This window comes from Athene cunicularia (assembly GCF_003259725.1).
Source record: "Athene cunicularia isolate RWA chromosome 20 unlocalized genomic scaffold, athCun1 chr20_part1, whole genome shotgun sequence".
Lineage (NCBI taxonomy): Eukaryota > Metazoa > Chordata > Aves > Strigiformes > Strigidae > Athene > Athene cunicularia.
In genome coordinates, this window is record NW_020799125.1 from 2,198,179 (window position 1) to 2,224,847 (window position 26,669).

The 26,669-nt window shown below is 53.0% G+C and overlaps 1 protein-coding gene across 1 annotated transcript; it reads left to right on the forward strand.

Annotated features, from left to right (window-relative positions):
- Positions 1 to 841: 841 nt before the first annotated feature.
- RBBP8NL (RBBP8 N-terminal like) lies at positions 842 to 24,523 on the forward strand. The gene is made up of 15 exons (XM_026862102.1): positions 842 to 971; positions 6,510 to 6,675; positions 10,273 to 10,403; positions 11,715 to 11,757; positions 12,284 to 12,379; positions 12,752 to 12,864; positions 13,960 to 14,032; positions 15,351 to 15,517; positions 16,020 to 16,102; positions 17,553 to 17,716; positions 18,775 to 19,585; positions 20,026 to 20,134; positions 22,181 to 22,248; positions 22,560 to 22,686; positions 23,943 to 24,523. The coding sequence occupies exons 3-15, from the start codon at positions 10,337 to 10,339 to the stop codon at positions 24,059 to 24,061; spliced, it is 2,040 nt and encodes a 679-aa protein (XP_026717903.1). The 5' UTR covers positions 842 to 971; positions 6,510 to 6,675; positions 10,273 to 10,336; the 3' UTR covers positions 24,062 to 24,523.
- The last annotated feature ends 2,146 nt before the right edge of the window (positions 24,524 to 26,669 follow it).

The following is a 26,669-nucleotide window of genomic DNA, read 5'->3' on the forward strand; positions in this document are numbered from 1 at the left end:
GTCTCAGATATGTAGGCAACAGCTTTTTACTGCTTTTTTATTGGTGCTGTGCTGATAGTGAGTGAACGCATCTCTTGCTTTCACAGCCCCTGCATGCTGCTGATGTCCGCAGTGATGCGGGGGAAGGCTGTCCCTGCTCAGCCTGGGCAGGGGAATCGGTGCCAGCGTTTTCCTGGGGGATGCTGAAAGAGCTGCACTTCAAAGGCTCAGGACATGTCCACGTTGCCTTCGGCTCCACCAGCCCACGGCTGGGGAGGAAGCTGCTTGTGTCAGCAGCTAGAGCTGGGAGGCAAGCCTGGCTGAGGCAGGGCTGATGGCCAGGATCAGCACCCAGTCACCCAGCCTTGCCCCACTGGTCCCCAATGCATCCCCAGCCACTCCAAAGTGCCCCCAAGATTTTCATCCTGCACTTGCAAGTAGCCAACTGTGTCAATTTAGACACATTCCTTTGCCTTTCATGAGCTGTTTGGGTTCAGGGCTATTGTGTGCCCTGGGCCATGCCACTCTAGCAGGATGCTGCTGCTGTCACATTTGATTTTTCTTTTTTCTTCTCAGAAAGAACCAAGTTATATAAAATGAAAAAAATCCCATCTTAATGGTAGATGAATTATTTAAATGGGTCTGTTTGCTAATGTGATTGACTTCAACCAACAGCACAGGTTGAACTGTAATTATGGGAAAACAATCAAATCTCTATCTGGGTTCACACCATACTGGTCTTGCCACTCTTTGTATTATAGCAGAACCTGTTGGGCAGCTTTAGTTAAGCTGAGCCTCCTTTCTGCTGCTGGGGCAAAGAAATGCAAACCAGTAGAGCCAGTTGGACTGCAAGGAAAAATTATGGCTTATTGTCTGTGCAAGTTCACCCACACTGCTCACTCCTGTCTCCTGTGTCCCAGATGACCGTCTCCTGATCACAACTTAACTGAGCCGGAGGAATCGAAGGAGAGACACAGAGATAGTCCCCCAATGTGAGTATTGTGCCTGCGCTGATTTTTATCTCTCCCCTGGCGTTCCGGGCAGCGTTACAGAGATGGGAAGGGAGCTGGTGTGAGCTGTGCATGGAGAATTGCCCAAAATCAGCGCCACAGTGTGCCGGGGAGAGCTGTCACTTGGTGCTGGCAGCCGGAGCCTGCTCCAGCTCCCATCTGATGGGCAGAGACTGTGGTGTCACGGGTTTGCTTTCTTTTCTGTCCCCTCTCAGAGTTCATGGAGAAACTTTGGATTTTTCCAGTAGCCAGGGAGTCGGTGCTTGTTGCAAAGTGGTGGTTCTGCCTCTGGGTGCATGTGGGGCTGGCAGGGAGGGAGCTGTGTGGTCACTGCCCAGCCAGGACCCTGGCAGTTCCCTCTCCTCTAACAAAAACTTCTCTGGCATTTTCTGCTTGAGCCTGAAAGGTAATGAGATACCACTGGAATCTGAAATGTAAAGAAAGGGCATTCAGCTCTAGCTCGGGTGGAGTGAAGTATCTCTGCGAGGGTCAGAGCTGTTTGTGGGTGTCAGGGTTTGTGTGAGTACTGGGGACTCCGGTCACATTTGTATTTAGCGAACAGGGACCAGAGGCAGCAGACATCGAAGGTTTCTCTGACCAAAGATCCGGGGTGTGCGACAGCCGTGCTGTGAGCAGAGCTGGGTCCCCGGCCGCGCTGGGATGTGCCGTGGCAGCGCGTGGGCTGGCAGCGCTGCTCACCCGGGTGTTAGTGGCCAGCACTGGGGGGGCATCACCTCCTTCCACACCTGATCCACCTCCCATGCAGTATCTCAGGCAGTGCTGACCTGCACCTAACCACACGTATGCTTGGCAGTAAATAACTCCCAATGGGGTCATGGGGCTCCCTTCCCAACCCCAGTTTCCCACCCTAAATTGACCACATCTCTGTTGGTAGAGCTAAGAAGAAATTTTTTTCCCTCCACGTGACCCCCACCAGCTGGGTGAAGTGGCCTTCTGTCCCCCCAACCCCCCTCCCCCCCTTCAGACCCTCTGTCCCCATTGGATTCCTCATGGGACATCCTGCCCAGGGAGGGCAGATACACTCCTGCAGGCAATGCAAATATTCAGCAATTCTGGAGCTTGCTGGGGCTTCCAGCAGCCCCAGGCACAAGGTGTGATGCTACTGGGGGGGTTGTCATTCCTCTTCCCTACTTTAAATCCAGGTCAAAGGACGTGATGGTGGGATTGCTGCAAGGCAGAAGCTGTGTCCATACACACTGCCTCCTTCACAGGGATTTTGTTGCTGTGGGTTGGATTGTCCCCATTGCCTGCTCCTTGTCCCTTCTGCTGGGACAGCCCCACGATGGGGAATGACCTGAAAGCACTTACAGGAGAGACGACCATAAATCCTCTCAGAGCTTCAGTGGAGGACGCTGATGTTTGGTATTGATTCAAAACCCAGCCCAGGCAGCAAAGTGTCCTCAACACTAATGCATCTGGGACAAGCCTCAGCCCATAAAAATGCCTGGCTGTGGCTGTCCTGCTTGTTGGGCAGCGCAGTGTGAGGCTGAGCTGGTAAGAGAGTCCATAATGCTGCAGCAGGGCAAAAGCCCAGGTGGAGCAAAGCTGCTCCAGAGGGGATCGAGTCACTACTTGATCTGGATCAGATGCAGGATGAAGCTGGCAGGGCTCTGCCCAGCAAGGTGGGGAAGCATGGTTCTGTGCAAGCCTGCTGAAGAAGAAGATATTTCCCAAATACAGCATCCTCTGCTGAGTTTTTGCCCTCAGTCTGCTCGGAAGTGGTGAGACGGTGTATGTGTCCTGGCTAGCCTGCAGATCCGCCGTGTGTTTGGGGCTGTGCTCAGGAGAGGACTAGCTCTGCTCAGCAGGCGTACCTGCAGCTGGCTGGACTGAGGTATGACTGTGAGGAAGGAAAAGCCCCACTGGGTGGGTTTTTCTTCCAGATTAGAGGTGTTGGGCATTTTCTCTCTCCAGAAGTGGGAAGGTAAGCCGGACCTCCTGACTGTTTCAACATGAGCTGCAGGAATTCCCAAAGGTTGGAGATTTGGTGGAATGGGTTCTTGGCATCTTTTGTCAAAGCTTCTCCAGGGCTTTTAGAGGCAAGTCATTTGTTCCAACTGCCCAACACCATGAACACATTCCCATATCTCCTCAGCAATGGGAACCTGGCTCCCAAACCTTGCCAGGGGCAGATGCCAAGGCCAGGAAGAGAAAGCATCCACCCTTCCTGTCCAGCTTGTGCTTGGGAGGCCCCAGCTGCATGACACCTGAAACCCTGTGATTGCTCAAATTGCCCAAAAGGAGCCTTGAAAGCAGAGAAGCAACACCTGGAGGTGTGCTCCACCACTGCCTTAGAGTAGCCTCATGGGATGTACGGGGAAACCCAAAGCACAAGGTCTTGCCCAAGACCGGAGCAGCAAGCATGGCTCATGGGGGACCTGTTCCCTGTGAATGAAAGGGACCCTTGCAGCCCCCCCAACCTCCTCTTACCCCAAACCAAGCACCACTGTGGTCCCAGCAGCTCACAGCTACCGATGCCAAGGGGACTGCATCCCACACAGGTGCCCTGTGGCTGCGTGGGAAACTTGTTTTTCAGAATAACAGCAAACATAGTGATGTTGATCTGGGTCTTCAAAGCATACAGAGCCTTTCCTGCAGCTCCTGCTATTATAAAAGAGAAATATTTACTGACCACCAAAACTTCAGCCTTACATCAGTGGATAAAAGCCTGACATGGTCTCGCAGCTCTCTGAAAATTGGGGCATCCCCATTGGCAGGAGGTCCCCAGGGCATCCCTCACTGGGTTATCCCCCATGGGGACATCCCCATCAGCAGGGGCTACCAGCCTCCTGGTTTCAGCTTTTGAACTTGCACTACCAGTAGCTTTAAACTGCCCTGGCTGTGGGGATAGGGCCAGATCCAGCAGCCTGAGGCCCTGCAAGCTCCCAGGGAGAAGTGCCACAGGCCATCCCACCCTCATCCGCCTGACCTGGTTGAACCAGCGAGGCTCAATCACCCAGGATGGTTTTGCAGGACTGAATCTTCCTAGCGCACAACCCCTTTTTTAAATAGTGCTGAAGAGAAAAGCTGATTCAGTTAAAGACTTCATTGCCTGCACCATATCCAGGGGAGAGAGATTTATTCTTTTCATTTGCGTGGCCATTAGCTTGACTCAGGATGCCCACGAACACCCTAACACAGTAGGAGCAAAGGTGCCAGTTTATCTGAGGATGGTTGCAATGGATCTTCATGTCCCTTACCCCACACAAGACCTGCTTGTCCATGCAGGACCAGGAGTGATAGGAGCAGCGTGAGCTCCAAGGCATGCTGCTGTCGAGGTCTTCTGCCATGGAGGAGACAGTGAGACCAGGATGCTCTTCAGATGCCATGTGCAGCATAACGGAATCACAAGCAGAGCATGGGGTGATACCACCATCTATCAGAGCTTCCCAGGGTATTTACCACCCACTTTTTCCAGCCAAGGGCTCTGGGGACGGGGGAGGCAGCGGGAGCATGTTGGCTGGGCTGGGAGGAGGCGGTGGCCATGTGCCTCCACTCCCGACAAGGCCTTGAGCTATTCCCTGAGCCTCACCACTTCTCAATTAAAACACCTGAAAAATGTGATAATGCTTCATTACCCACTTCCCAGAGCATTTTGAGGTGTTAATTAAGTAATGTTTATAGAATTTGTGGTTACCCCGAGATGCACCAGCAGATAAGTGGCTACTTTTAATCATCTCCCGAATCCTCATGAGGGCACACAGACCTGCCCGCGATCTGGCCAAAGCCCACCACGCTCCAGGGAGCATCACAGCATGGTCAGCAGGTCCAAATGCAAATGTGTCCCCCCCTAAGCAGGGAGCAGGACAAATATTTACTGCTAAACCTCAGCAAAGCATCAGGGAGCTGTTTGTTGAAGGAACTGGGGAGCAGGAGGACAAAGCCTCACTCCCAGCTGGGGAGAGTGCAAGAACAGACCCCTTAGCTGCTCATCCCATTACATAGAGCCCAAATTCCAGTTCCTGGAGGTATTCAGGTATTGCAGAGGACCAACTTCTTCTTTAGTGATCCTGCAACACCAGGGCAGCAAAGACTCTGTCCTGAAGGAAGAATGTCCCTGTGTCCCCTGGGCACTCACCAGCTAGGGGCTTTCAAGCAAAAATAAGGTAAGAGAAGAAAATCCCCATTGCTTTGGCGTTTGGTTGGAGAACCAGAAGCTGCCCCCAAAGGGCAGGGGTGGTGGGGGAGAAGCCGAGCTGCTGGTTTTGTGATAGCCCAGGCTGCACTGTATTATGGCAACACACTTTATAGGGTTGAAGTAAATAGATGTGCAGGTTGGGACTTGAGGCTGGAGCTTCATCTTGGAGGATTCACTCTTGTTCTCCTCTCCCTGCAATGGGGCACGTCTGCACACACATGAGCAGGGGCAGCATCTCCCTGGTGCTGCTGGTCCTGTTTAACTTGTCGAGGGGGCTGCGACCAGCACCGGTCCCCAGCAAACCCAAAGGGCCATCGAGACAGCTCGTAGCCCCACTGCAGCTGCGCGCTGCCCAGGTGGGATCCCCATCCTAAGTCAGCAGAGGTGACCCTGGGATGGGGTGTCTGCAGCAAGGGCTTGCTGCAAACCAGCCCCTGAGCTGGCAGAGCAGCACAGAGCAGCTGCCCTGCTTCGGGGAGGATTTTCGGGTTGTGTGAAGCAGAGGAAGGCACTTTATCCTCCTTCCCGGTGAGGCGAGAGCCAAAGCTGCTCGTCCTGTCTCACCTGTCGGGGGCAATTTTGCAATCTGCCAACCCCTATCCAACACCCACATGCAAAACCAGAGCGGTGGAGAGTGAGCGCTGGGCTCCATTTTAGGACAGCCTGTGCCATGTTAAGTCATACAAATAAATAAATGCCCAGCAAAAAAAAAACCAAAAACAAACAACAAACTTAGGCACATAGAAAACTCTCTCCAATCTGCCAAGTGCACAGTACATCAGCAAAACAGATCAGCTTCACGCTGGCCTGCAAAATACTCCTGGCACTGCAGATTTTCCATGAGTGATCAGGCAGCTTTTCTGGGTATAAATTCAATTTATAATGCTAAAATTAGACTAGGAACATAGTAGGGTAGCCAAGAAAAGAAAGTTTGGCTGGTGAAAGGAGCCCTGCCCGGCAATCGCCCAGCAAAAGGTATATTACATAAATCCAGCCTGAAGCTGAACAACTCCAGCACTGCTGATGGGGTAATATGGGTTGTAAATCCAGTGAGCTTCACTGATCCGACAGTGTCAGAACTTCAGAATTCTGCCATTTTTATTTTTAACATCTTAAGCTTATTTAGCTAATGAGCTGCTTTATTCTTCTGAAAGGAAACAGTACTGAGGGTGAGGATGTGCCATGGCTCAATGTAAGCGTGGCCAGCAGCACTGAGGATGGCAATAAGAGGTCAGAAACCCCCCAGGGATGAGGGAATAGGGGACAGCTGTGCTGTCAGAGCCCAATGTCTGAGTCTGTTCCTTCCCAGACCCCTGGCATGGGCTGGGAAATAACCTTCCTGCCTCTTTTCCTTTCCCCAGCCACAGTCAGGAGGATCCCACCCCGAGGAACAATGCCATTGGTACCCAGGCGATGCCAGAGGCTGCACCAGCCCCATGTGTGAGAGCCAACGTGCCGGGGACCCTGTGCCCCAACCCGGACCCTGTGTCCCACTCTGAGCTGAGCGTCAGGGGACACAGAGAGCAGGTGAGCAAAGCCACGGCCATCAGTGACTGCCCTGCCTAGGGGGCTTGGGCTTTCCAAACCCACTAGATTTAGGGGCTGGATGAGGAGTTTTGGTTGGAGTCTTGGGTCCCCAATACTAGGGCTCTGTTTGCAGAGGGCATTTGTCACTTTGAAATACGCCTGGCCCCACCAGCATGCCAAAGGGTGGCTCCTGGCCCGGCGTCCGGCAGCACCAGGTGTATATTACAGTGACAGCTCTGGAAAGGGCTCAGGGCTGTAAATGAAATCCCTGTCTCAGGGAGTGAGCTCCACACTGAGGGACTCTGTGGTCTGGTCTTTATCAATAAATCTCCCTCAATAAATCCTCTTGAGTGGAGTGGAGGAGCCAGGGGCTGCGGCTTCACGCCTTGGTCAGTCCGTGCAAAGCTGAACCCCTCGGAGAGCCTGGGCTGTCTGTGGGGTTGCTCTGCTGCAGCGAAAGGCCAGATCCTGGGTACGGATACATGGGAGTTGATGCTCGTGCAACATCCCTGTAACCATGTGTGTGCACAGATCAGACTCCCAAAGTCCTCGCCAGGTTTGTCGCAGAGCGGCAGTCCTGTCTGCAGGCAGGGATGGATGCTGGTGTCAAATCCCACCAAAAATGGCAATAGCTTTTCCGATCACTGATCCCCGCTGACCTGTGGGCTCTGAGGAAAAGGCAGTCAGGAGTGAGCCCCAACCCTGGTGACACCACAGCTGCAGCCGTGCATGGAAGGCAAAGCTGCTGCCCACACCCCAGCCTCAAATCCTGATCTGCTGGGCTCTACCCGCAGCGCTGAGTCACAGCAGCAGGGATCCGGATCCGGCGCTGAGCACCTGGGCTGCCCCGCGCCCTCCGCCTCCAGCCACATCCAAGCCCAACCCTGCATCCCTGAACCACGGCTGGCACGAGCCCCAGCCTAGATGTCACCTTGCCGGGGTGTCCCAGCTGGAGCCTTATGGCCCAAAATACCGGGTGCTCTTCAGCCCCCCAAGACACCAGCCTTGGGGAGGGGGCAGCGCCAAGGAGGGCAGGGGCTGATCCAGCACGAGCGAAAATCGTCAGAAGCCCACATGGCCGCCACCGGCTCTGCTCCCAGTTGCAATTCCTTCCCAGTTTACAGCACCGGGGAACGCAACATGAATTAGTGCCTGAGCACTTCAAAGCCTTCAGAGCCAGCAGTCGGGGTGTCAGCCCCATGACGGCAGCCGTGGGTCTCACAACCTCCCTTCAGCCCTGGGAAGGTGCTTTGCCCAGGGCAGAGCCGAATTTAGGACTCAGCAATCCCAGGAAGTCTTTACCGTTAACATCAGGGGGTTCTTTTTTTTTTTTTTTTTTCTTTCTTTTTTGGAGTAGAGCCAATTATTATTTCCCCTGGCTCGTTATTCAGCAGAGGTTGGTTCCCAATCCCATTTCACAGCAGCCAATCCTGAGCTGCACGAGCCGCAACAAGCCGTGCCATGCCTCGGGTGGCTTTTACTTGCTGGGAGAGATCACCCAGCCCTGAGAAAGGGTGGGTTCTGCCCAGGTAAGTGAGAGCGATGAATATTTTTTAAATCGTCTCCCCAGAGTGTGAGATCTCTGCTCCCTTTTGCACCAGATTTGCTCAAAAGGCAAAGGCGGTGGCTCTGGGATGGTTTGTGTTTAGGCAGCTTTTTGGCCCATCCAAGCATGCTAAGAGCACACAAGCTCGAGCTCGCTGCTTCTGCTCGCTGGCGCGTGCCTCATTTCTTTTGAAAATCAGACGCTTTAGGGGAAAGTTTCTTCTTCCAGCTCTGCGTGCCCACATCTTGCATATGCAGGCGATCCGGCACACCTCTGCTCTGCATGCAGATAAAGGCACAGGCGGGCTGCAGGCAGGGAGCCAGGCTGGGGGTGTGCTGGAGCCCAGCAGAATCCTTCCCCGTTCCACTGTGGGGCTGCAAAACCTGGGTCCCAGCCCAGCCTTTCACCTTGGAACAACGGAGGAGACGTTTTCTCCCTGGTCACCTCTGTGTGGTTGAAGGTTGAGTGCCCAGGTGCTTTGTCAGGAATGGGGTTACTGGCCACGACCCAGTAACCCAGCATGACTTTTAGGGTAGAAGCTCCCGTGTGGCGATGCTGAATGCCCTCACATGAATGTCCCTCTTCTCTCAGCATGGTTTTGGTGGTCCCAGAGGACACCCCAGGGTGTGCAGGGATTTTCTGACCTGCCCGTAGGGGTAGGGAGGTTGCACACCCCTCCTGCCCAAACCCTCAGGGAACCTCCACCATGCACTGTGGGGATACTCAGACACACGTCCCTCCCCCGTACCACCATGGTCCAGGAGGAACCTGGTCCCACAACCATTTTGGGGGATCTGAGACTCCCCGGGGCTTCGGCTGATGGAAAAGAAAGAATTTACCCAACATCAGCATCGCAGGGAGGAATAAGGTCACCCCTGCTGTAATGAGCTTTCTCATCTCCTAAGTTTCCACTTTCCATCCCTGCTAGTAATTTCAAAGTTCATGGGATTAGGGCAAAATTCTAAAAAATAGGGCAAAAGTTCTTAAAAATTCTTAAAATTAGGGCAATATTCTTAAAAAAGCAACCCCTCACTTTCAGGCTATTTGTTTACCTCCTGCCTTTCCCAGCTTACCGAGCTGGGGGTATCATGGGTTGCTCTCCACCTCTCCTGTTGTTTGGGGATCTTTTCAACCAAAAAAAAAAGAAAAAGCAAGGTTTCTTTTGAAAGTCGAGCACTTTATCTGTTCTTGGGGATTATTGAACACTACCGCCAGCACTAAGTGATGGCACTCAGCATGCTGGAGCATTAATAACCCCATAATATCAATGGGGAAACTGAGGCAGGGGCCGGTGGAGCAGAGACCTGAGCCTGGGACAAGACCTGGGATGCTGTTCCCAGTACACGGGGACTGAGGGCAGCCTGTGCACCCCGGGGTGCCCCCAGCTCATGTCCAACCCCCCCAGCACTGCACCCACACCAGCTCGCCACCCACCAAGCTTCCTGCAGGGCTCGGCTCTGTGCATCACCTCTCCAGGTTTCTCTGTAAAACAGGGTAAATAACACCCAGTTTGGTGTCTCCCAAGGATTCAGAGAGGCTGCAGCCAGCAAGGCCACGTGGGGTGGCTGAGCAATATGTGTTGCCTCTGTAGAAGCTGTGCGTGGTGCCAAAGGGAGGAGAGATGCATAGGAGCATCTCGGGAGGCAGTGGGAGACGGGTCCATCAGGCTCAAGCACCAAAGCTGCAGTGAGTTTTCCCATCATCAGCCCCCAGCAAAGTAGTCCTGACATGAGCCCTGCAGTTCCTTCCTCAAGGAGATGCCTTGCCCTGCTTTATCCCAGAGAAATGTGATTTAAACAGTTCAAAAAGTAGAGGAAAAGCCTGATTTTTCTACCTGGGCTTTTGTTTGTCTTCCATTTTGCCCGTGCCTCCAGCCTGGGGCTGAGACACTGCGGACAGTCTCAAAATGCATCCCCAGATGAGCCTGCTGCTTTATGTGTGTGCATGGTTTAGCAAATGACTTCACTTTTCCAGATCTGGGCTTTGCCCTGTTTCTATGACTTTGCTAAACATCACATACACAAGATATTTCTCTTTTATTGGCCTTTTAGGCTGAAACCTGAATAATTTGAGACAAACGTACATCCTCACCCGGCGTGCAGCACAGCCCTGAACATGACCACAGAGAGTTTTGCAGAGTTCCTGAATAAGCTCAAGGAAATCCATGAGAAAGAGGTCCAAGGTAAGGAGACACAAGAAGTCGTATTCAAAATTGGCCAAGGCCCATTTCTTTGTAATGCCACCTTGGTCTGTTTGTTTTCAAATAACCTGAAGGAAGAAGGAGCGGGTATGGATCAGGGAGCTTTGGGAAGTAGGGCTCAGCAAGTATCACTCATGGGGATGGATGGGGATGCAGGGTCACAGCCTGGCCCTCAGGGGAAAACACCCTCCGATACCCCCGTGGTATCTCTCACCAGTGAAGAAGTAGGTTTGCTGAGAAAATCGGTAACTTTGGATGATGAGAAGGAGCAGAAGAGAGAGGGTATTCCTGCATCCAGTGTTCCTAGAGGGCAAGCCACAGAGGTGCTTAGTCCCTGCAGGAATCCCACTTGCTCCAAGCATTAATCACAAGGGATTTGACTCCTTTCCTGCTGCCGTGGTCTGCGATAAAGGTGAATTGGGAGGTTTGCACAAGTGACTTGCACACCTGCCGGGCATTTTCTCCGAGCAACATGGATTGGGGTGTATTTGGATACTGAGGCATCAAAGGCAAAGTGGAAAGATGCAATAATCCATCGGAGAGAAGCAGCAGGAGGATGGGGCTCTGTTAAAGAAAACCTTAGAGTCAGGCTGGGTAGTTTATTTCTCTAGGGAATACATTATTCCTCAGGTCATATGTTATTAAAATAAGAGCCACTAGGTTAAGCAACCAAATGCCAAATCCAATTGTTTTCTTATTAGAATAATTCCCAGTATCAATATTATGAACAAAACAACATCGCTTTTGGAGGATTCTGGCTTATGAATTCATTCTTCTCTTGTGTAATTTCAAGCCATGTGAGAGTTAGAGGAAACTGTTGAGCAATTTAAACCACATGTTTACATCTACTTTGCATAAAATGGATTTGACAGGATGTAACGTCTGCAGATCCATCAACGAAAGCTGTTCTTGTTCAGCTGTAAATAGCCTCCAAGATGCTCTGCAGCCCTAAGAGTTATAAAATACTGCCCTCCTGGGAAACGCATTCTGTAACAAGAAATAAGTAGAAACAAAACTGAAACAGACTTTTTGGGGGTGGGAGGGAAACGCAGACTCATTAAATAGCGGAAGTACAAAATGTGCTCACATTTTGTACAACTTTTCCAGCTATATTAAACTGCGGTATTAACACAGGCAATGAGTTATTCCTTCTCGGAAATAAGGTTTGTAAATTGATGAGGTTTCTGCAAAGCCGGACACCCTCCTGAAATTCCGTCATCATCGCATTTTTTTTCTGAGTGCCGGGGAATTGGCAATAAATACCCACCTCTCCGTCTCTGTTAATTATTCCAGGCCTGCAAAGCAAGCTGACGGAGCTGACGACGGAGAAGTGCCGGTAAGCCATGCCACGTCTGCTCGACCAACGCTGTGGCAGGGTGGGGGGCGGAGGGGAGGTTACACCTCTTCCTTTTCAGACCTCCCAGGCACTCCTCCGAGGCTGCCTGATTTAGACAGCACAGTTTGCCTGTCTGGCTCTGCCAGGTTCAAACCTTTTGGTGACTTTTGCCATGCAAGTCCCCAGCACAGGCTGGGCTTGAGGTGACCCCAGCCTACCTCTTGTTTGCCTTCCCACTGGCCAGTGATGCTCGTGCCAGTGGACAACTGATCGCTTGGGAAGCAATGAAGTGGGGTGAAGCAAGCTGCTAACTCCAAGGATGGGTGTCACAGGGCAGCGTCTGGGCTCTAACACATTTATTTCCCCTCCTGCCACACAGGCAAAAGCAATTCAGCCACACTAGTGTGAGCAGCACGGCAGGCTCAGGGCAGAAATCCTTCCCCTTGACAGGGCTCTGCAGAAAAAGGCACAGATTTGGGGGAGAAATTTAAAAACTTTCTTTAATTTGTTCTGTTCCTTCAATTAGTGATGCTCAGAGAATTGAAGAGTTGTTCGCTAAAAATCACCAATTAAGGGAACAACAGAAGGCCCTTAAAGAAAATGTAAAGGTGTTAGAAAACAGGTAAGACTTATTTTCCAGTAGGGTGCTGTTCAGTGGCAGCGGGTGCACCCTCCTAGGGGCAGAGTTTGGGGTTTGCTGTATTCCCAGAGGTGGGATGTAGCCCATGAACGTCTTTTTTTTTGCTCATACGTGGCTGCTGGGAGAGCTGGGGGGAACCCAGGCACATGCAGAGGAGCTTTCCTAAGCTGCTGGGGGTAGAACTGGATCTAAGGGGGGTGGAAGGGCCAGGGCTGGGCTGTATGGGTGATAACCCCTCTCACCAATTCTGGGTGATGGACTGGGTGCTCATACTTTTCCGTGGAGAGGGCAGGACCTTATTTCCCCCATGGGAACCGTGTGGTAATAAGCTGCCGGCCGCGGGTTTTCCTCCAGGCTGAGGGCCGGTCTCTGCGACAGATGCATGGTCACCCAGGAGCTGGCGAAAAAGAAGCAGAATGAGTATGAGAGCTCTCATTTCCAGAGCCTGAAGCACATCTTCATCCTCAGTATGTACCACCCCCTGCTGTAAGCTCAGCTTTGGCTGGCTGAGTCTTTGCTCAGTCAGTGCCTCTCCCAGATACTTGCACATGAGTCTCCCAGTGATGGGGAACCCAGGAGGGGTTTGAGAATGGAGAGAAAAGAGGGAGCCAATGTGAGTGTGGGGGTCTTTAAAAATCATATCTGACCAGGACTGGCAGCCCGTGTCCCCCCCAGGGAGAGGTAACCACTCACACGAAGTGGCAGAGCTGGGGAATGAGTGATGCTCACGTCGAGAGCAGCCCCAAGCTGGCCAGGCCATGTCAGCTGCCTGGAAAAAAAAAGCATTTGGCACTGTAGAAGTAACACTCTGGCAAAGACAGGAAAGTCACAGCAGCAGCTCAGCATGGGTAAATGGAAATCAAGCAACACGTGTGATAGATCTTCTCCCGAGCCTTTGGCAGAGCTCCCAGCACCACTCAGGCTCAGGGTGTTTTTCCCTGGGGATCTGGCTGGCCCAGGGAGGGTCATGGGGGTGAAGGAGATAAGGCATTCAGGAGGGATGGAGAGGTGCCAGCAGCCCTTAGTTTATCTCCCCTGCTATGCCATTCCTGCCCCAGTGCTGCTTTCGAGCAGCAGCAAGCCAGAACAGCAGCCCACCCTGCCCAGGAGCCTGCCTGCCCTCGCTTGCTGCCTCCTCGCTGGGGCACCTGGCTGCTGGGTGCTCACAGCTCCCGCTGGCCTTCGTCCGATCCTCCCCAAGGCCTCCAGCCCTCTCCCTAACACAGCACCCACTCCTCGGAGGCGGCCGTGGTGCTCATGGGCTGGCTGTGTCCGTCCCGCCGTGCCACAGCCACCACCCCATCTGGGTCACGCTCTTCCCCCACGTTGGATGGGCTGCAAGCAGACCCCAATCCTGACCAAACCCGACTTGGAAAGTTGCTCCCTTTTACCCCTCAGCCCCCAGTGTGTTTTCGGAGAAGGAAGGAAATTCAACACACACACACCCCCAAAAGCTTTTGTGCCATTCCCTCCTCCTCCCCTGTGCTCCCCAGAAAGCTCTGAGCAGCATGAGCTCTCTCCTTGCAACACCTGAATCCACAGCACAATTTGTGTCCATGCAGCTAACGAGACAAACCGCTTGAGGGAAGAGAACAAAACTCTCAAGGAAGAACTGAAGACACTCCGGAGCCTGGAGTAAGTGTTTTCCTGGGTTTCATTTATTATGAAGGGTGTTGGCAAGGACAGAGGCAATTTCATAGCTGAGCAGGGCAGGCTACATCAAGTCCAGGTCATCCTCAGGAGTATTTTAGCATCTAATTCCCAGGGATTCCTGTAGATGTTAGACACCAAAACACCCATAATGGTCTCTAAGTCCTTGTTGACCTTTGCTCACTTCCCTGTTCACCTGCATCCAAGGATTCGGTTTTGGGAGAACAACGGTATTCAACACCCCACCGTGGGAGACTGCTTATGGGAAGCAGAGCCCTGGGCTTCTTGCCTTGGCCACAGACCTCAACCTGGGCTTCCATGGCTTTTCCATGGCACCGACTGCCCTCCTGCAACAGCCAGGGAGGGTCTGCAGGAAGCAGGTTGTGTTTTGGGGAAGGAGAGTGACACACAAGGGAGTGAGACAGAGTTAAGAGGGAGAAGTGATCTGCACCAACAGGTTCATATCCCAGCAGAGCGCTGTGCTGAAGCCAAGTAACCTGCCAGGCTGGCCAATATATACAAATCAGTTCATTCCTCAAGGGTTTAAAGTCCAGAGGAATTAGCACTGAGGGATTAGTTTAGAAATGTGTTTTCTTTGGAGCACAGAAACACCATATGCTTGAAGAGAAACTTGTTTTTACTCCCCAGTGCTTCCCAAGGCCTGAGGAGTTTCAGAGCTGTAGGTCGAGTTGGGTTTGCCGAGCTGAGTGCTTGTGCTCTGCTCTGCTCTTCCTTGGGCTGTTCGATAGGAAGATTTTGGGCCGTACACTCATGTCTCAGCATCAGGGTCCAGTCAGGACTTTGTCCATGGTGTAAGAGTGGATCTCCGAGACTCCGTGACTCCCTCATTGTGACCAAGAGCATCAGCCCCACCAGGTCGCAATGGTCAAGGGGAACAGCTGCCATGTCCCCATGCTGAATCCACCCCTACGTCAGGCTGAGAGACCAGCCAGGGACCTACAGGTTCTCACAGAGCTTTTGCAATAGCCACAGTTGGGTTTTGGCTTATCTAGCATCGTGGCTTCCTGCGATGTTACCCACAACCAAGTGGGGAAATCAGACCTTGAGCTGTCGTGCTGGCTCTGTCCCATGCTCCAGACTGCAGCTGAGCTAGAGATAAGCTGCAATGGAAGGAAGTGAGTCTGAGGATCCAGTATATCCACATACATATATACATATATATATATATAAATATGTATATTTATATATCAGGCTCTATAACTCGGTGCTCCCAGTACTGTGGCCCTCAAACCTTCTTTCTCCTGCCCACACTCATTCATTTGTGTCCTTCTCCTTTCAACAGAGACAGGACAAAGCACGCAGGAGTCACCTCCAGAGAAAGCAGCTCCACCCCCAGCTCCCCCTTGCCCTTACTGTCCCCAGCGAGCAGGAATGCTGGTACTGAGAAAGCAGCTCACAGGGGAGCAGAAGAAGCCCACCACGATGTGTCAGGCCTTGAGCTGGAAGAAGGTGGGTGCTGCTGGCTCCCACCATCTTGAAGACCTGGGGATGGGGAGAGTGACTGAGCCACAGTGCAAAGCTCCTCTGGGAAAGGGTCTGGAGTGCAGAGACCAAGCTGTTGGCAGCTCAGATGGACATTGCCATGGGCAGAATAGCTGCTGGGGTGGGAAATGCATGTCAGGGGAGAAACACACTGCTCCGCATTAGAGCAAGAGTGCTTGGGTGCCCTTACTGTAAGACCAGTGCCTTGCAAGTGTGGACCCGCCACCAATTTCATGCAGCGACCATGTCGTTGCCTTGCTGCCACCCACACGTGCGATCAAGGGTACGTTCAGTCAGGTGCTGGCTTGAGCCAGACAGAAATTTTGACTCAAAATCTTCGATAGAAGGTTGTTGGTGCCAGCCAGTGGCATCCTCGGGAGGTTGTGAGACTCCAGCATGCTGCAGGGTAGGGCAGCCTGCAACAGCTCTGCGGGACCACCACAGTGGCTGGTTGTGTCTTTTTTTGCAGAAAAGCCTGCAGGACAGAAAAGTTCTCCAAGCAGCAGGACTTCCCCAGGCACTGTTCTCCAAGAAGTCAGCCTCGCAGAAATGGTGAGTTGCCAGAGGCAGCCTCATGCCCTCAGGCCTTCTCCCCACCACTGTGGTTATCTGAACTGGATCGAGAGAGTTAGGCTGGGATAGGGAAAAGCAATTAGGGTGAAACAATTAGCCATACTCAGGGAGTTTGCAGTTGCCAGAGCCAAGAAGGGCACCAACTAAATGCCAGATGCATCCTGTCTGCAGAAACTGCCACTCACTGCAAGCAAAGCATTTGGAGTCTGGCACAGGGTCCTGTCCCTGCTGCGAGCGTGCATGCCTTTGTTTTCTCCTGTGTTTATCCTCCATGACAACATGTCTAGCATCCTTGAGTCCTCTGCCCGTTGCTCTGGTTCCTCTCTCAGATGTCTTGCTGGGGAAAGCTCTGAGGAGTGAAGGAGCTGGGGAGACTGTGCTGAGCCACGTTTCACTGCAGCTTATCCTGAGCTATAGAGTCAGCTCTCCATTATCTGGGTGAGCAAGACATTGTGTGTTGGAAAACCCTGAAGAACATGTAAACTGTGGGAGTTGTGGGTACTGAGAACAAATACACCACAGCAGCCCTGCCCAAGAGCATCGCAGATGTGTCTCCATCTGCAGCATAATGAATATTGGTATTTTCAGAGGGCCTGGCATTCAGTGGTTGCCATTTTGTGCATTGATGCAAGCCTGCCGTGCCTTTAAAACACAGAGAGTATGTGTCAGCTGAGGGATGCTGAGTGATATGGTGATACCGGGCACTGGGAGATGAGACTGCAGGACCTGAAGCCCTGTTCCTGGTCGTGGGAACTCAAGCCCATATACACACCCACATAGATGCTTCTGTTTTGGCACTGGCTTCGCTTACCTGAACTCACAGAAAACATGAAAGAGCAGGTGAAAAGGGGTTTTGGTAAGGCTGCAGGCAGGCTGTGAGGATAATTAATAGGGATCGCAGGAAGGGTTGGTGACATCTCCAGGTGGGCAGGGGAAAGTCAAGTCAGAACATGTGGTGAGGCTTTTATGACAGCAGATAGAAATGATGATGTCCTGGCCTCACAGACAGGTACTCCACTGGAAATACACCCACCAAATCAGTGCGTGCCAGGAGCTTGCATCAATAAAGTCTAGTGGCCTGACTAGGGGTCAAGGAATTTGCAGGGTCTTATCTTGGTTAAGCCACTGAATCATGGCTTGACTTGAGAGGAGGCACAAGACCTGCTGGGTTACAAATCAGTGCAGCCAGAAAATAAAGAGTACTGTATATCTTGCTAGAAAAAATGAAGGGGAAATTTCCTGGGAAAACCAACAAAAATATGGCTGAGTCGTTGACCAGAATCATACCAAACAGACCACTTAAGAGCTGTCTGTCTTGTTCATGCTGGTGGAGAGCTGCGTCTCTGCTTGGCAGGGCTCCCCTTAGCCAACGCGCTGCCCGGGATGCACAGCACAACAGCTCACCTGGACTTTCTCCCCTCTGCCACAGGCATCCCAGAGGGTCGCCAACCAGCTGCATGGAACCATCGCTCTGGTGAGACCTGGCTCCAGACCCTGCTTCCTGGAAAAAAGTCCCTTAGGGGCATCAGTGTCCCCACCAGCAAGGAAGACTCCTCTCCTGCCGGAGCACGAGCACAGCCCCAGCCTTGAGGCGTGAGTTACCTGCTCGTGGGTCGTGGTGTGGGCCTGACTCATGGCCTTGCAGCTGTCCCACTGGGGAGACTGTCATCAGATGGCCGATATTCACTACATCTGCCCACTTTCTTCTCCACACTTCTCCCACAGCCTCGGGGAGGGGGGTCTCCCTGTTTACAGCAGCAAAAAAATGACTGGAATCCCGCCTGACGAGGTCAGCCTGGTTACTCCAGCTTCCTCAGACAGACCCATAAAGAAAAGCGCGTGCCCCCATCTCCAGCCAGGAGGAGAAGGACTTGCCTCATGGAAGGCGGCAATCCCTGCTCCTCCTTATCTTTTCTACTGGGCTTTTCTGCAGGGCTCAGCATTTCCCTGGGCTTATCCTCCCCATTGATTTCAGAAGCGCAGAGGGCTGAGCGAAGCCAGTGAGTTCACCTGTAGAGACAGCGAGTTTCCCAGTGTGGGAGTAGATCTGCCAAGCATTCCCAGGAAAAGCTCGCAGTCACAGAAGTTGCCAAATAACCAGTGATGGCAGAGACTTGGTTTGCAGGGGAGGTTCATGCACCATACTGACCTTCTTAGCATGGCTGTAAAAATCTCCCAGTGAGTGAGATCAGGGAGGATGGGCTGTTCCCCTATCCTGGAGGTCTTCAGGCCCACCAAGGCACTAAGAAAGACCAATGCCGGGTATTTAGGATGCTTCTGGCTATAAGGCATGGTTTGACAAGTGTCTTCTCAGCAGCAGTGCTGACATGAGCAGTCACTGCGTTCCCCTACTTGTCCAACCCCTTGTCTGGAGCTGCCGTGGCCCAGGGACAGAAGAGAGCTCTTGGGTGGTGGCTGGTGGTGGTTTCCTGCGGTGTGTGCAGTGCAGAGACCCACTGCCGGCTGCCTGGTTCCTGCAGCCACCGGGACCCTCCTCCCCAACACAGCACCTGAAGGTGACTGTGATGCATGGTCCAAGAGCTGCAACAGGGCACAGAAAGAGCAGGAGAGACCCCACACATCACCTGCGGGAGCTGGGAAATCACATGAAAATTCTCTAATTGTAATTATTTTTTTCCTGCTTCTTTTAGTTATTTAACAGCAAGCAAACCAGACTCCCCCAAGGTTGGTCCATCCTATGAAAACCTAAAACTGACCGCCCGGAGAGAGCAGCTCTGCCTCCTCCACAAGCACCTTTCCCTGCACCAGTTGGGACTCGCGAGCAACTGTGCTTCGGCTGACCGGGACGGCAGCAGCTTCTCCAGCCATTTACTCAAGGCTAAAGATGCCGATGACAGGACACGGTCACGTGATGGCTGGGAAGATCGTGCAACCTTGCTGAAGCTCCCCACCGCCATGGTGTACGTGAGGGATCAGCAGCTGGAGGAGAAGCTGCACCTCCTCAAGCACAGAGAACGACTGCAGCATTTCCTCATGCAGCGGTGCCAGACAGGCCAGCGGGCAGACGGAGACCCAAAGCCTGAGGAGCGGCCCCTCTCCCCATGGCCAAACATCATGGCAGGGTGCAAGGAGGAAAGGTCCTTCCTGGAGGATGCTGCAGACGGGAAGGAAGAGAAGGAGCTTTGGCTGATCAGGGACAGCTCTGAGCTCCAAGAAAAGATGAAGGTGACAAGGGACGATGGTGCAGACGCACCGCTGGATCTGTCAGACTCTGGCCGTGGCAGGGAAACAGGCTGGCACAGCCACCGGGAGCCGTGGGGGGCCAGCAGCCCACAGCCAAGCCCCGGGGAGAGCCCCGCTGTGTCAGCAGCCCACGGCCCCAGCAAGAGACACGAGGCAGAGCGGGACAGCTTGCGCTTCCCCTACCGCTGGCCCAATGCCACCCGGGCACTGTCTGGTGCTGTTGAGGAGGAGGAGGAGGAGGAGGAGGATGCAGCTGTGGTGAGTACAGTTCATGTTGGCATCAACTGTGGCCCCTTCCCCTCCCCAAGGTGCCCAGCACTGGATGCTGGCACCATTATGACCACCATTAATAACCAGTGGGAGAATGGCTTTGCTGCCTGTGAAGCCAACAGGGACACATTTAGACATGGCAAAGCCACAGCCACTCATCCCTGGCTCTTGTTCCCCATCTCCCTTCCCTTCCAGCACCCGTGGGGTTTCCATCCAGGTCCAAGGACCAGTGTGCAGCAGCACCTGTATCCCATCCCACAGGTTGGAGCAGGAGGGGTGCTGGGTTCCCCTGCAACACCCCCACCAGTGCATAGAACTGCCTCTGCGATGTTCATCCCCACGGGTGTCACGGTCATCATGTAGGGGCTGGGGACAGCCCTTTCCTCTTGCCTGGCAAAGGCAGCATTTGTGCTCCCTGTATCCTACAGCTCGCGCTCTCACGGGCACATCCAACAAACAACTCCACGCCGAGAGACCCAGAGGCCCTTCCAGAGACTGGGGTGAGACTGGATGCCAGTGCACAGAAGGGAGAAGCAGGTAAAAAGCCCCAGGCAAACATGACACTTGAGAAGGCAAGAGCAAAAGGCACATTTTGGTGATGGTATCTTACAGCAGGAGCTCTCTGTGCTGGGCTCTGCACGCACCTACAATCCCGCTGACCAAAGCAGCAGCTAACCAGCATGGGATGCCCTTCCAGGGACCCAGGTGCTTTTGGCTCCCAGCTCTTTTGGGCCATCATGGGAACTTCGTGTTTCACATTTGCATCCTCGATTTTCAACCCTAGGGATGCCCAAAATTTAGGCTCAGTATCTACAAGAAGAGCCCAGTATCTCTGCCCAGCATAGACCATGGTCCACCCGTGGGGTGCCCTATGACACCCTGCAGAGCACCCTGCACTCAGCTGCTGGGTGGCACAGAGTTCTCCAGGAGCTAAAGAGGTCAGTTAGCACCGACCCATTGGCAAAACCCACCCCACAATGAGCCAGGACAAGACAATGTTGCTGCTCCAGCATTACCCACCCCTCTCAGGGAAGTAGAAGCTCAAAAGTCACCCCAGCAGAGGTGGGGAAAATCTAGATTTGCAGGACTAACACTGGAAAAACTATCCCTGCCTGTGCCTCCTTGCTCCAAAGCGTGCCCTGTGCTGGCACAGCACGTAGGGTTGAGCATGGAGCGAGGGATGCTGGTACCTGTAACAGGTAGGACAGGATGCTCTCCTCCCTTTCCCTTCTCCATCCTCTGTAAGAGTCCTTTCCATTCCCAAAACCTGCCATGACCTTTATCTGGGGACATGTGGTGCTTTCTCCCTGCCTGGCCGCCATGGGACGTGAGTGCCAGGTTTGCCCGGGCGGGTGGGAGGCAGCAGCCATGGGGAGCGGAGCAGGGAGCACGTCTGCTGAGAGCTCCTCGTTACCGGCCTTACTGGCTCGGCCAGAAAGTTGAGCTCACCTGGATTAGTTGGTCTGGGCGTGTCAGAGCGGTTTGGGAACACTCTCTGGAGCAGGATTTGGCATGGTGTAAAAAAAAAAAAAAAAGGAGTCCTCTGTGATTTATATGCTAAGGAGATATCATCACAGCAGAAGAATTTCAGCTGATTACATTCTGGGTGTGGGAATACAGGACTTTCTTCAGTTCTCACCTTAAGGTTGACACAAAGCCCAGGAAACAATACACAAATACTTCTGCACTTTCTAGTGAACTTTAACCCGTGGAAGAATAAAGTGAGGATGGGATCAGACTACAGGGGCTCCAGGAGCGCCTGAAAGCAGCACTATCTGCTCTCTCACCTGAACAGGGGCAGCTGGTGAGGCTGCTCTGCCAACAATCCTACCCCAGCTAGACCACCTGGGTGTCAGGAACAAGAAATACCGAGCTCCTGGAATGCCCCTGCCCCTCGGAAGAGGGCACAGCTCCAACCCCAGCCCTTTCTGCCCCTCCACGGCCAGCACGGGTGTGCTGCTGTGGGTGCAGACAGGGTGATGCCACCGCCAGCAAGGCTGGGTCCCTGGCGCGGGCAGCTTTGCTCTGTGCAAAGGTCGGGTGCGTGTCTGGTGCGTGCAAGTACGTGTCTGGGGTTGTGTAGCCTCTGGGCCTGTAGGCAGCAAAAGCCTTTTGCAGGGCAGGGAAGCAGCTCCCCCACCTTTCCTTCCTCTGCTCCTCAGCACATGTTCCCTGCCCAGAGCCACCAACCAGCACAGGCTGCAAACGTGAGGATTGTCCATTTTGGCCTCTTTACCCGGAGATGTGTCTCCCCACGTGGGTCTCAAAGGGTTTTAAATACCCCTCAGCTTCCCAACCCATGGCCACAGACTTTGGGCCAGCACTTGTGACCTTGGGGTAGCAAAGTCCTATAGATACAGCTTTATTGGGAGCTAGTTCCCTAAGAGAGTCCTGTTGCATCTCCCATAAACACTCATTCCAAGCCACATAGCTCAGAGTGCCTCTGCTCTGCAACACAGTTTATTGCTGAATCTGTTTTCTGCCTTGATGGCCCTCAGAGCCTGGGCTGGTGACTCTACATCTGCTCATGAGATTGTCGGGCCTCCCACCACCCAAAAAAACCTTCATTTTTTGTTTCCGTAGATGATGATGATGATGACACAGAGTCTGGGAAGCAGGAATCTGATGAGCCAGACACAACGGACAGCGAGGTGTGTTTGCTCCCTTCAGCCATTAGCTTTGGCTGTTGGGTCCAAGAGGTGTAAGACGGGTTGTCCCTGCCTGAGCTCACTCCAGGAGGTGATGGCTCTTTCTCCATGAGGCGCCAAACCCCATTCGCATACTTTTACCCAGCTTGTTGCTGAGGGATAGAGATATCCACTCTTTCCAGCTAGTCAAGACAAATGCATTTGTCACCACTCCGTAGCAATGGTCACAAAGATCCCCAGTAATGCCGTCAGGCCATCAGCTTCCTGGGAAAGTGGGGTGGTTTGTAGACTGACTGCTCTTCTTGTTGCTGTAGGTGGCTGCCTCATATGAAGATGATATACTACAAGAAGCTCAGGCTGAAGGGAAGTATTTTTGCACCAAAGACAAAGCTCATGCATTGCAGAAGAAGAGAAAAAGAGGACAGGATCCCTGGACGAAAGGTAGGAAGGACGGATTCCTTGTGACATCAGCTCAGGGCTACAGCTTCCACTGCTTCCCCAGGGGCTCCCGTGAGAAATACCCGAGGGCACCAGCCGCCTTCCCTGTGACGGAGAGGAGGGTGCTCCTCTGCCGAGTGCATGACACACTGCAAACAAATGTTTGCCCAAGGTGATATAGTGGAGTCTTTCGTTTCCCAGCGATAAGACACGCTGCACTGTGCTTTGGCAACGGTTGGATCTCCAGCCAGAGGAGCCCCTGCTAATGGTTAGCCAGGGGAGCCTGGGCAGGGTGGCTAGGAGAGCACTCCTGAGCACCTAAGCTAACAGGGCTAAATCCCACATGTTTGCTTAGCCAGTCAGGGAGGGGGTGATTGGAGAAGGCCAAATTCCCAGGGGTGAGTTATTGACATTCAGGGAAAGGTTTCTGCCAGCTCTGTTGATCTTCCAGTGCGGCTGAGGAGGTTTTCCCTGATGACAGAGGAATGTGTTGTACCCGTGTTTCCTACAGGTGAATAAGCAGAAAACTGCTCCTGATAAGAGCAAGGATAAGACAGTGGGTCTGTCAATCCTTAAAAAGTGCTCTGTCAGAAATACCCCGCTACTAACCCTCTTTGTACTCTTGGTAAAGACAAGGAAGTGTTGACTCAATTATAAATGTAAGGAGGGCAGTTGCTTAAGCATGAAGGGGTTTTTTTAATGGCAAGCACTGTCCCTTTGTGCCCAACCTTTTGAGGTGCCTGCTCGCTCAGGGGACATCACCGCAGCTGAGTGAGAAGAGGATTTGCTCTATAAAACCAGTCGCTTGGAGCCATGGTGTGGAAGCTGCTGTGTGGTCCCCGGAGCAGACACCATCCAACCCTCTGGGACTGGGTGGGGGTGTCCCAAGTGAGGGCTGGCTGCAGGCATGGGGTGATGGAGAGGTATAACCCCTTTCCCAGGATGTGGTGTGTGCCATGTACCACACTGAAAGTGGGAGAGATCCAGGAAATGCATCCCGCTGTCTGGGCAGCCTCAGGTACACTCCAGCACCAGGTCGGTTCTCTGCCTATTTCTGCTTCACGTATTTCTGTTTCCAGAGACAAAACAGCCTCCCCCAGGTACCCGTGCATCTCACGTGTGAGAGGGGTTTCTCTGCATCTTTGCTGAGCTTTGCTTCCTCCTGTGCTGTCCCTATTTTGGGAGGAGGTCACGCTGACCTCGTACATGTAAACCCATTGCTCTGTGGTTAACTCTTGAGGTCATCTTGCTGTTTACAGGAGCTAAGAAGTCAATGAGAGGAAGAAAGAAAGTCAAAGTGGAGCAGGGCTCAGCAGGGATCATGAAGCAAACAGAGAACTGCTCTGCTTCCCACAACGATACCTCCGAGGAGAGCTAACAGCAGGGCAGAATGAGAAACAACACAGACGCTGCAGACCAACGGAGAGGGCTCGGAGACCTCAGCACCCAGCCACGCTGGGAGAGAAACTTCTCCTGCTGTGCTGGGCCAGGCAGTGGGGAACTCATAAGGACATATTGATAAGTAGAACATCCTGAAAATCCTCACTCAATGCCCTGGGAGAGGCAAGGAAGAGCCGTGCAGATGATACCTGGAGCAGCCAGGACACTGCTGGTGGAGCAGCGCACTCAGTGACCCCCAGCCCTGCACCGGAGCAGACCCTCAGACTGGTGCGAGGAAGAGGAGAGGCCCTCTTTGCAGCACTGCCCATCTTCTTCCGTAGGATTTCATTCAAGAACAGACTACCCAGACCCTGCTCCCCATGTATGATGTCCTGGTGGCTGGCCCAAGGGTGGTGACCAAGCAGGGCCCCATGAACAAACCTGCACTGATTAAATCCCTACCCAGGTTTCATACTGGATTGTGTTTGACTTGGAGAAAGCTGAAGGTTTTCTTTTCTAGTTAAGTGAGGAGAAAGCATGTGGCGGGCAGGTGGAACTTGTCCCTGGAGAGGGCAGGGGGAAGAGCATGGGTAGGGAGGGCTTGTGTTGCTCCCTCTCCCCAGGGTGTCCTGCATGCCTGGAGAAGGCAGGTGCGTGAGACCAGCTCAGCAGTGCACACTGACCTTGGCAGGATTGCTGGGAGCTTGTTTTCATGTGAACAAACTGTTCTTAAACCATTTTTTTCTGATGTGTTAAGCATGGGCAAGTATTCCTTCAGGATCAAGTATCCCTGCAGCCACAACACTGCACCAGGACCCAGGCTGGGTTGTTCCTAATGCACGTGGGGAGAACAGGGCCAAACGGAGGGAGACCAGAGGAGAAGTGCCAGAGATGGTACCTGCCCTGTCTGATGCACCACCATTTCCTTTGTCCACAGTTATTTCTATTTAAACGTGGCTTTGTTTGCCTGTTCACAAGAATGAAGGGCAAAGCACAGCAAGCCAAAAGCACAGCCTGCCAAAAGCATCCTTTCACAAGCAGGCAGAAAAAAAAAAAAAAAAAACAAAAAAAAAAACACCAAACCACCCCAAAAAGCCCCAGCTGCAGAGGAGCTGGGAGGGGAGCGGGGCTCAGCCTTGCCCGGTGCAGCTGCAGGGCTGGGGGTTGTCAGCCCTGCACCCAGCCAGGGAGGAGGATGGATTTTCAAGGGAAAGGTGAATCCAGGTGGCCAGGGAAGGACTAGGAAGGGTGTGGGGATGTCCAGGGAAGGCAGGGGGGCTCCCGTAGGGGTGGTTTCTGCCAGAATATTTCAGAGCAGCTCTATGTCCCAAGCTGAAAAATTATTTAGACAGCTCTCATCTGCCTCCTATCTCTGCAGTTTCTCAGGACTCGTTGCGCACCATGGGGTGTCTTCACTAGCAGCTGGCTGTGGAAGCTCAGCCTCCAAATGACCCTCGGCAGAATCACAGAATCATCTAGGTTGGCAAAGACCTTGCAGATCATCTAGTCCAACCCTAAGAGCAGCGGGGCAGGACGGGGTGTTACATCTCGTGCAGAGCACAAGCCACCGTGTCCAGGTGGGCTGTAGCCCTTTGCCAGAGATCATGTCCCTTGCTGATGGGCTTTTCCTCCTCCCATTCAATCGCATCTCTCAGCAGCTTCTGATTAACACCAGGCCAGACCCTGACAAACAGAGCGGGGGTTGACATGTTGGAGCCGCAGCAGGAATTTGTATCTCTCTTGCACTGCTGTGGCACTGCTCCCCCCCACCCCACCCCGCCCCGAAAAAAACACGCAGTAGAGGCTGTGCTCAGCTGGGAAAGCTCCTCTGGGCTCAAGCCTTTAGTCATGGTTTGTGCCAAGGAGCAAAGTCCCAGCTTGTGAGTTACCAACTGGCAGTGGATATTCTGGGAATCAACGTCCTGGAGGTCTGTGCTCAGAAATGCTTGAGCCATCCAGGTTATAAAGGGGTGATGGGTCTAACGGGCCGTGTCTGGGCGAAGCAGAGGGTGGGCAGCGCAGGAGGGAGCTCATGGCATGAGCACCCGATGAGCAGAGCCCAGCTCACACAGCACCTTGTCCTGGGGACCAGCTCAGCCCAGGTAACGTTGACCTATCACTTTGCATCTCAGTGCCGTGATGTGGACCCAGCACACAGGAGCTGCCCCAAGGAGGGGACGGGCAGGTGGGGGTGCAGGGTTGCAGGTCTGGTTTATCCCAACTCAAAGTGTTCATCAGATCCCAGCCCTGGGAAGCGGATCAGGGCCACAACTGACACCTTCCACCTTCCTCTTTCCCTCCCGGGGAAGCCAGCAGCACGTCTGTCCCTTGCTCAGACTGACTTGCAGGGGGCAGCAATACCCAGAGCAGCACGGAATGATCTTTGTGAACTGGATAAATCTGTCTTTTATAAATACCCAAAAAAAAAAAAAAAAAAAAAAAAAAAAAAGTAGTTGAACTGTAGTCCTGTAAAGAGGCCCCTCAGACTGCAGGGAGGCAGCCTGGGATCCGGAGAACTGAAGGAGGGAGGGAACTTTTATGTGACTATAAAATAATCTCCTCCCTATAACAATCCCTTGATAAGCAAAATGTGCAGAAGTCCTGCC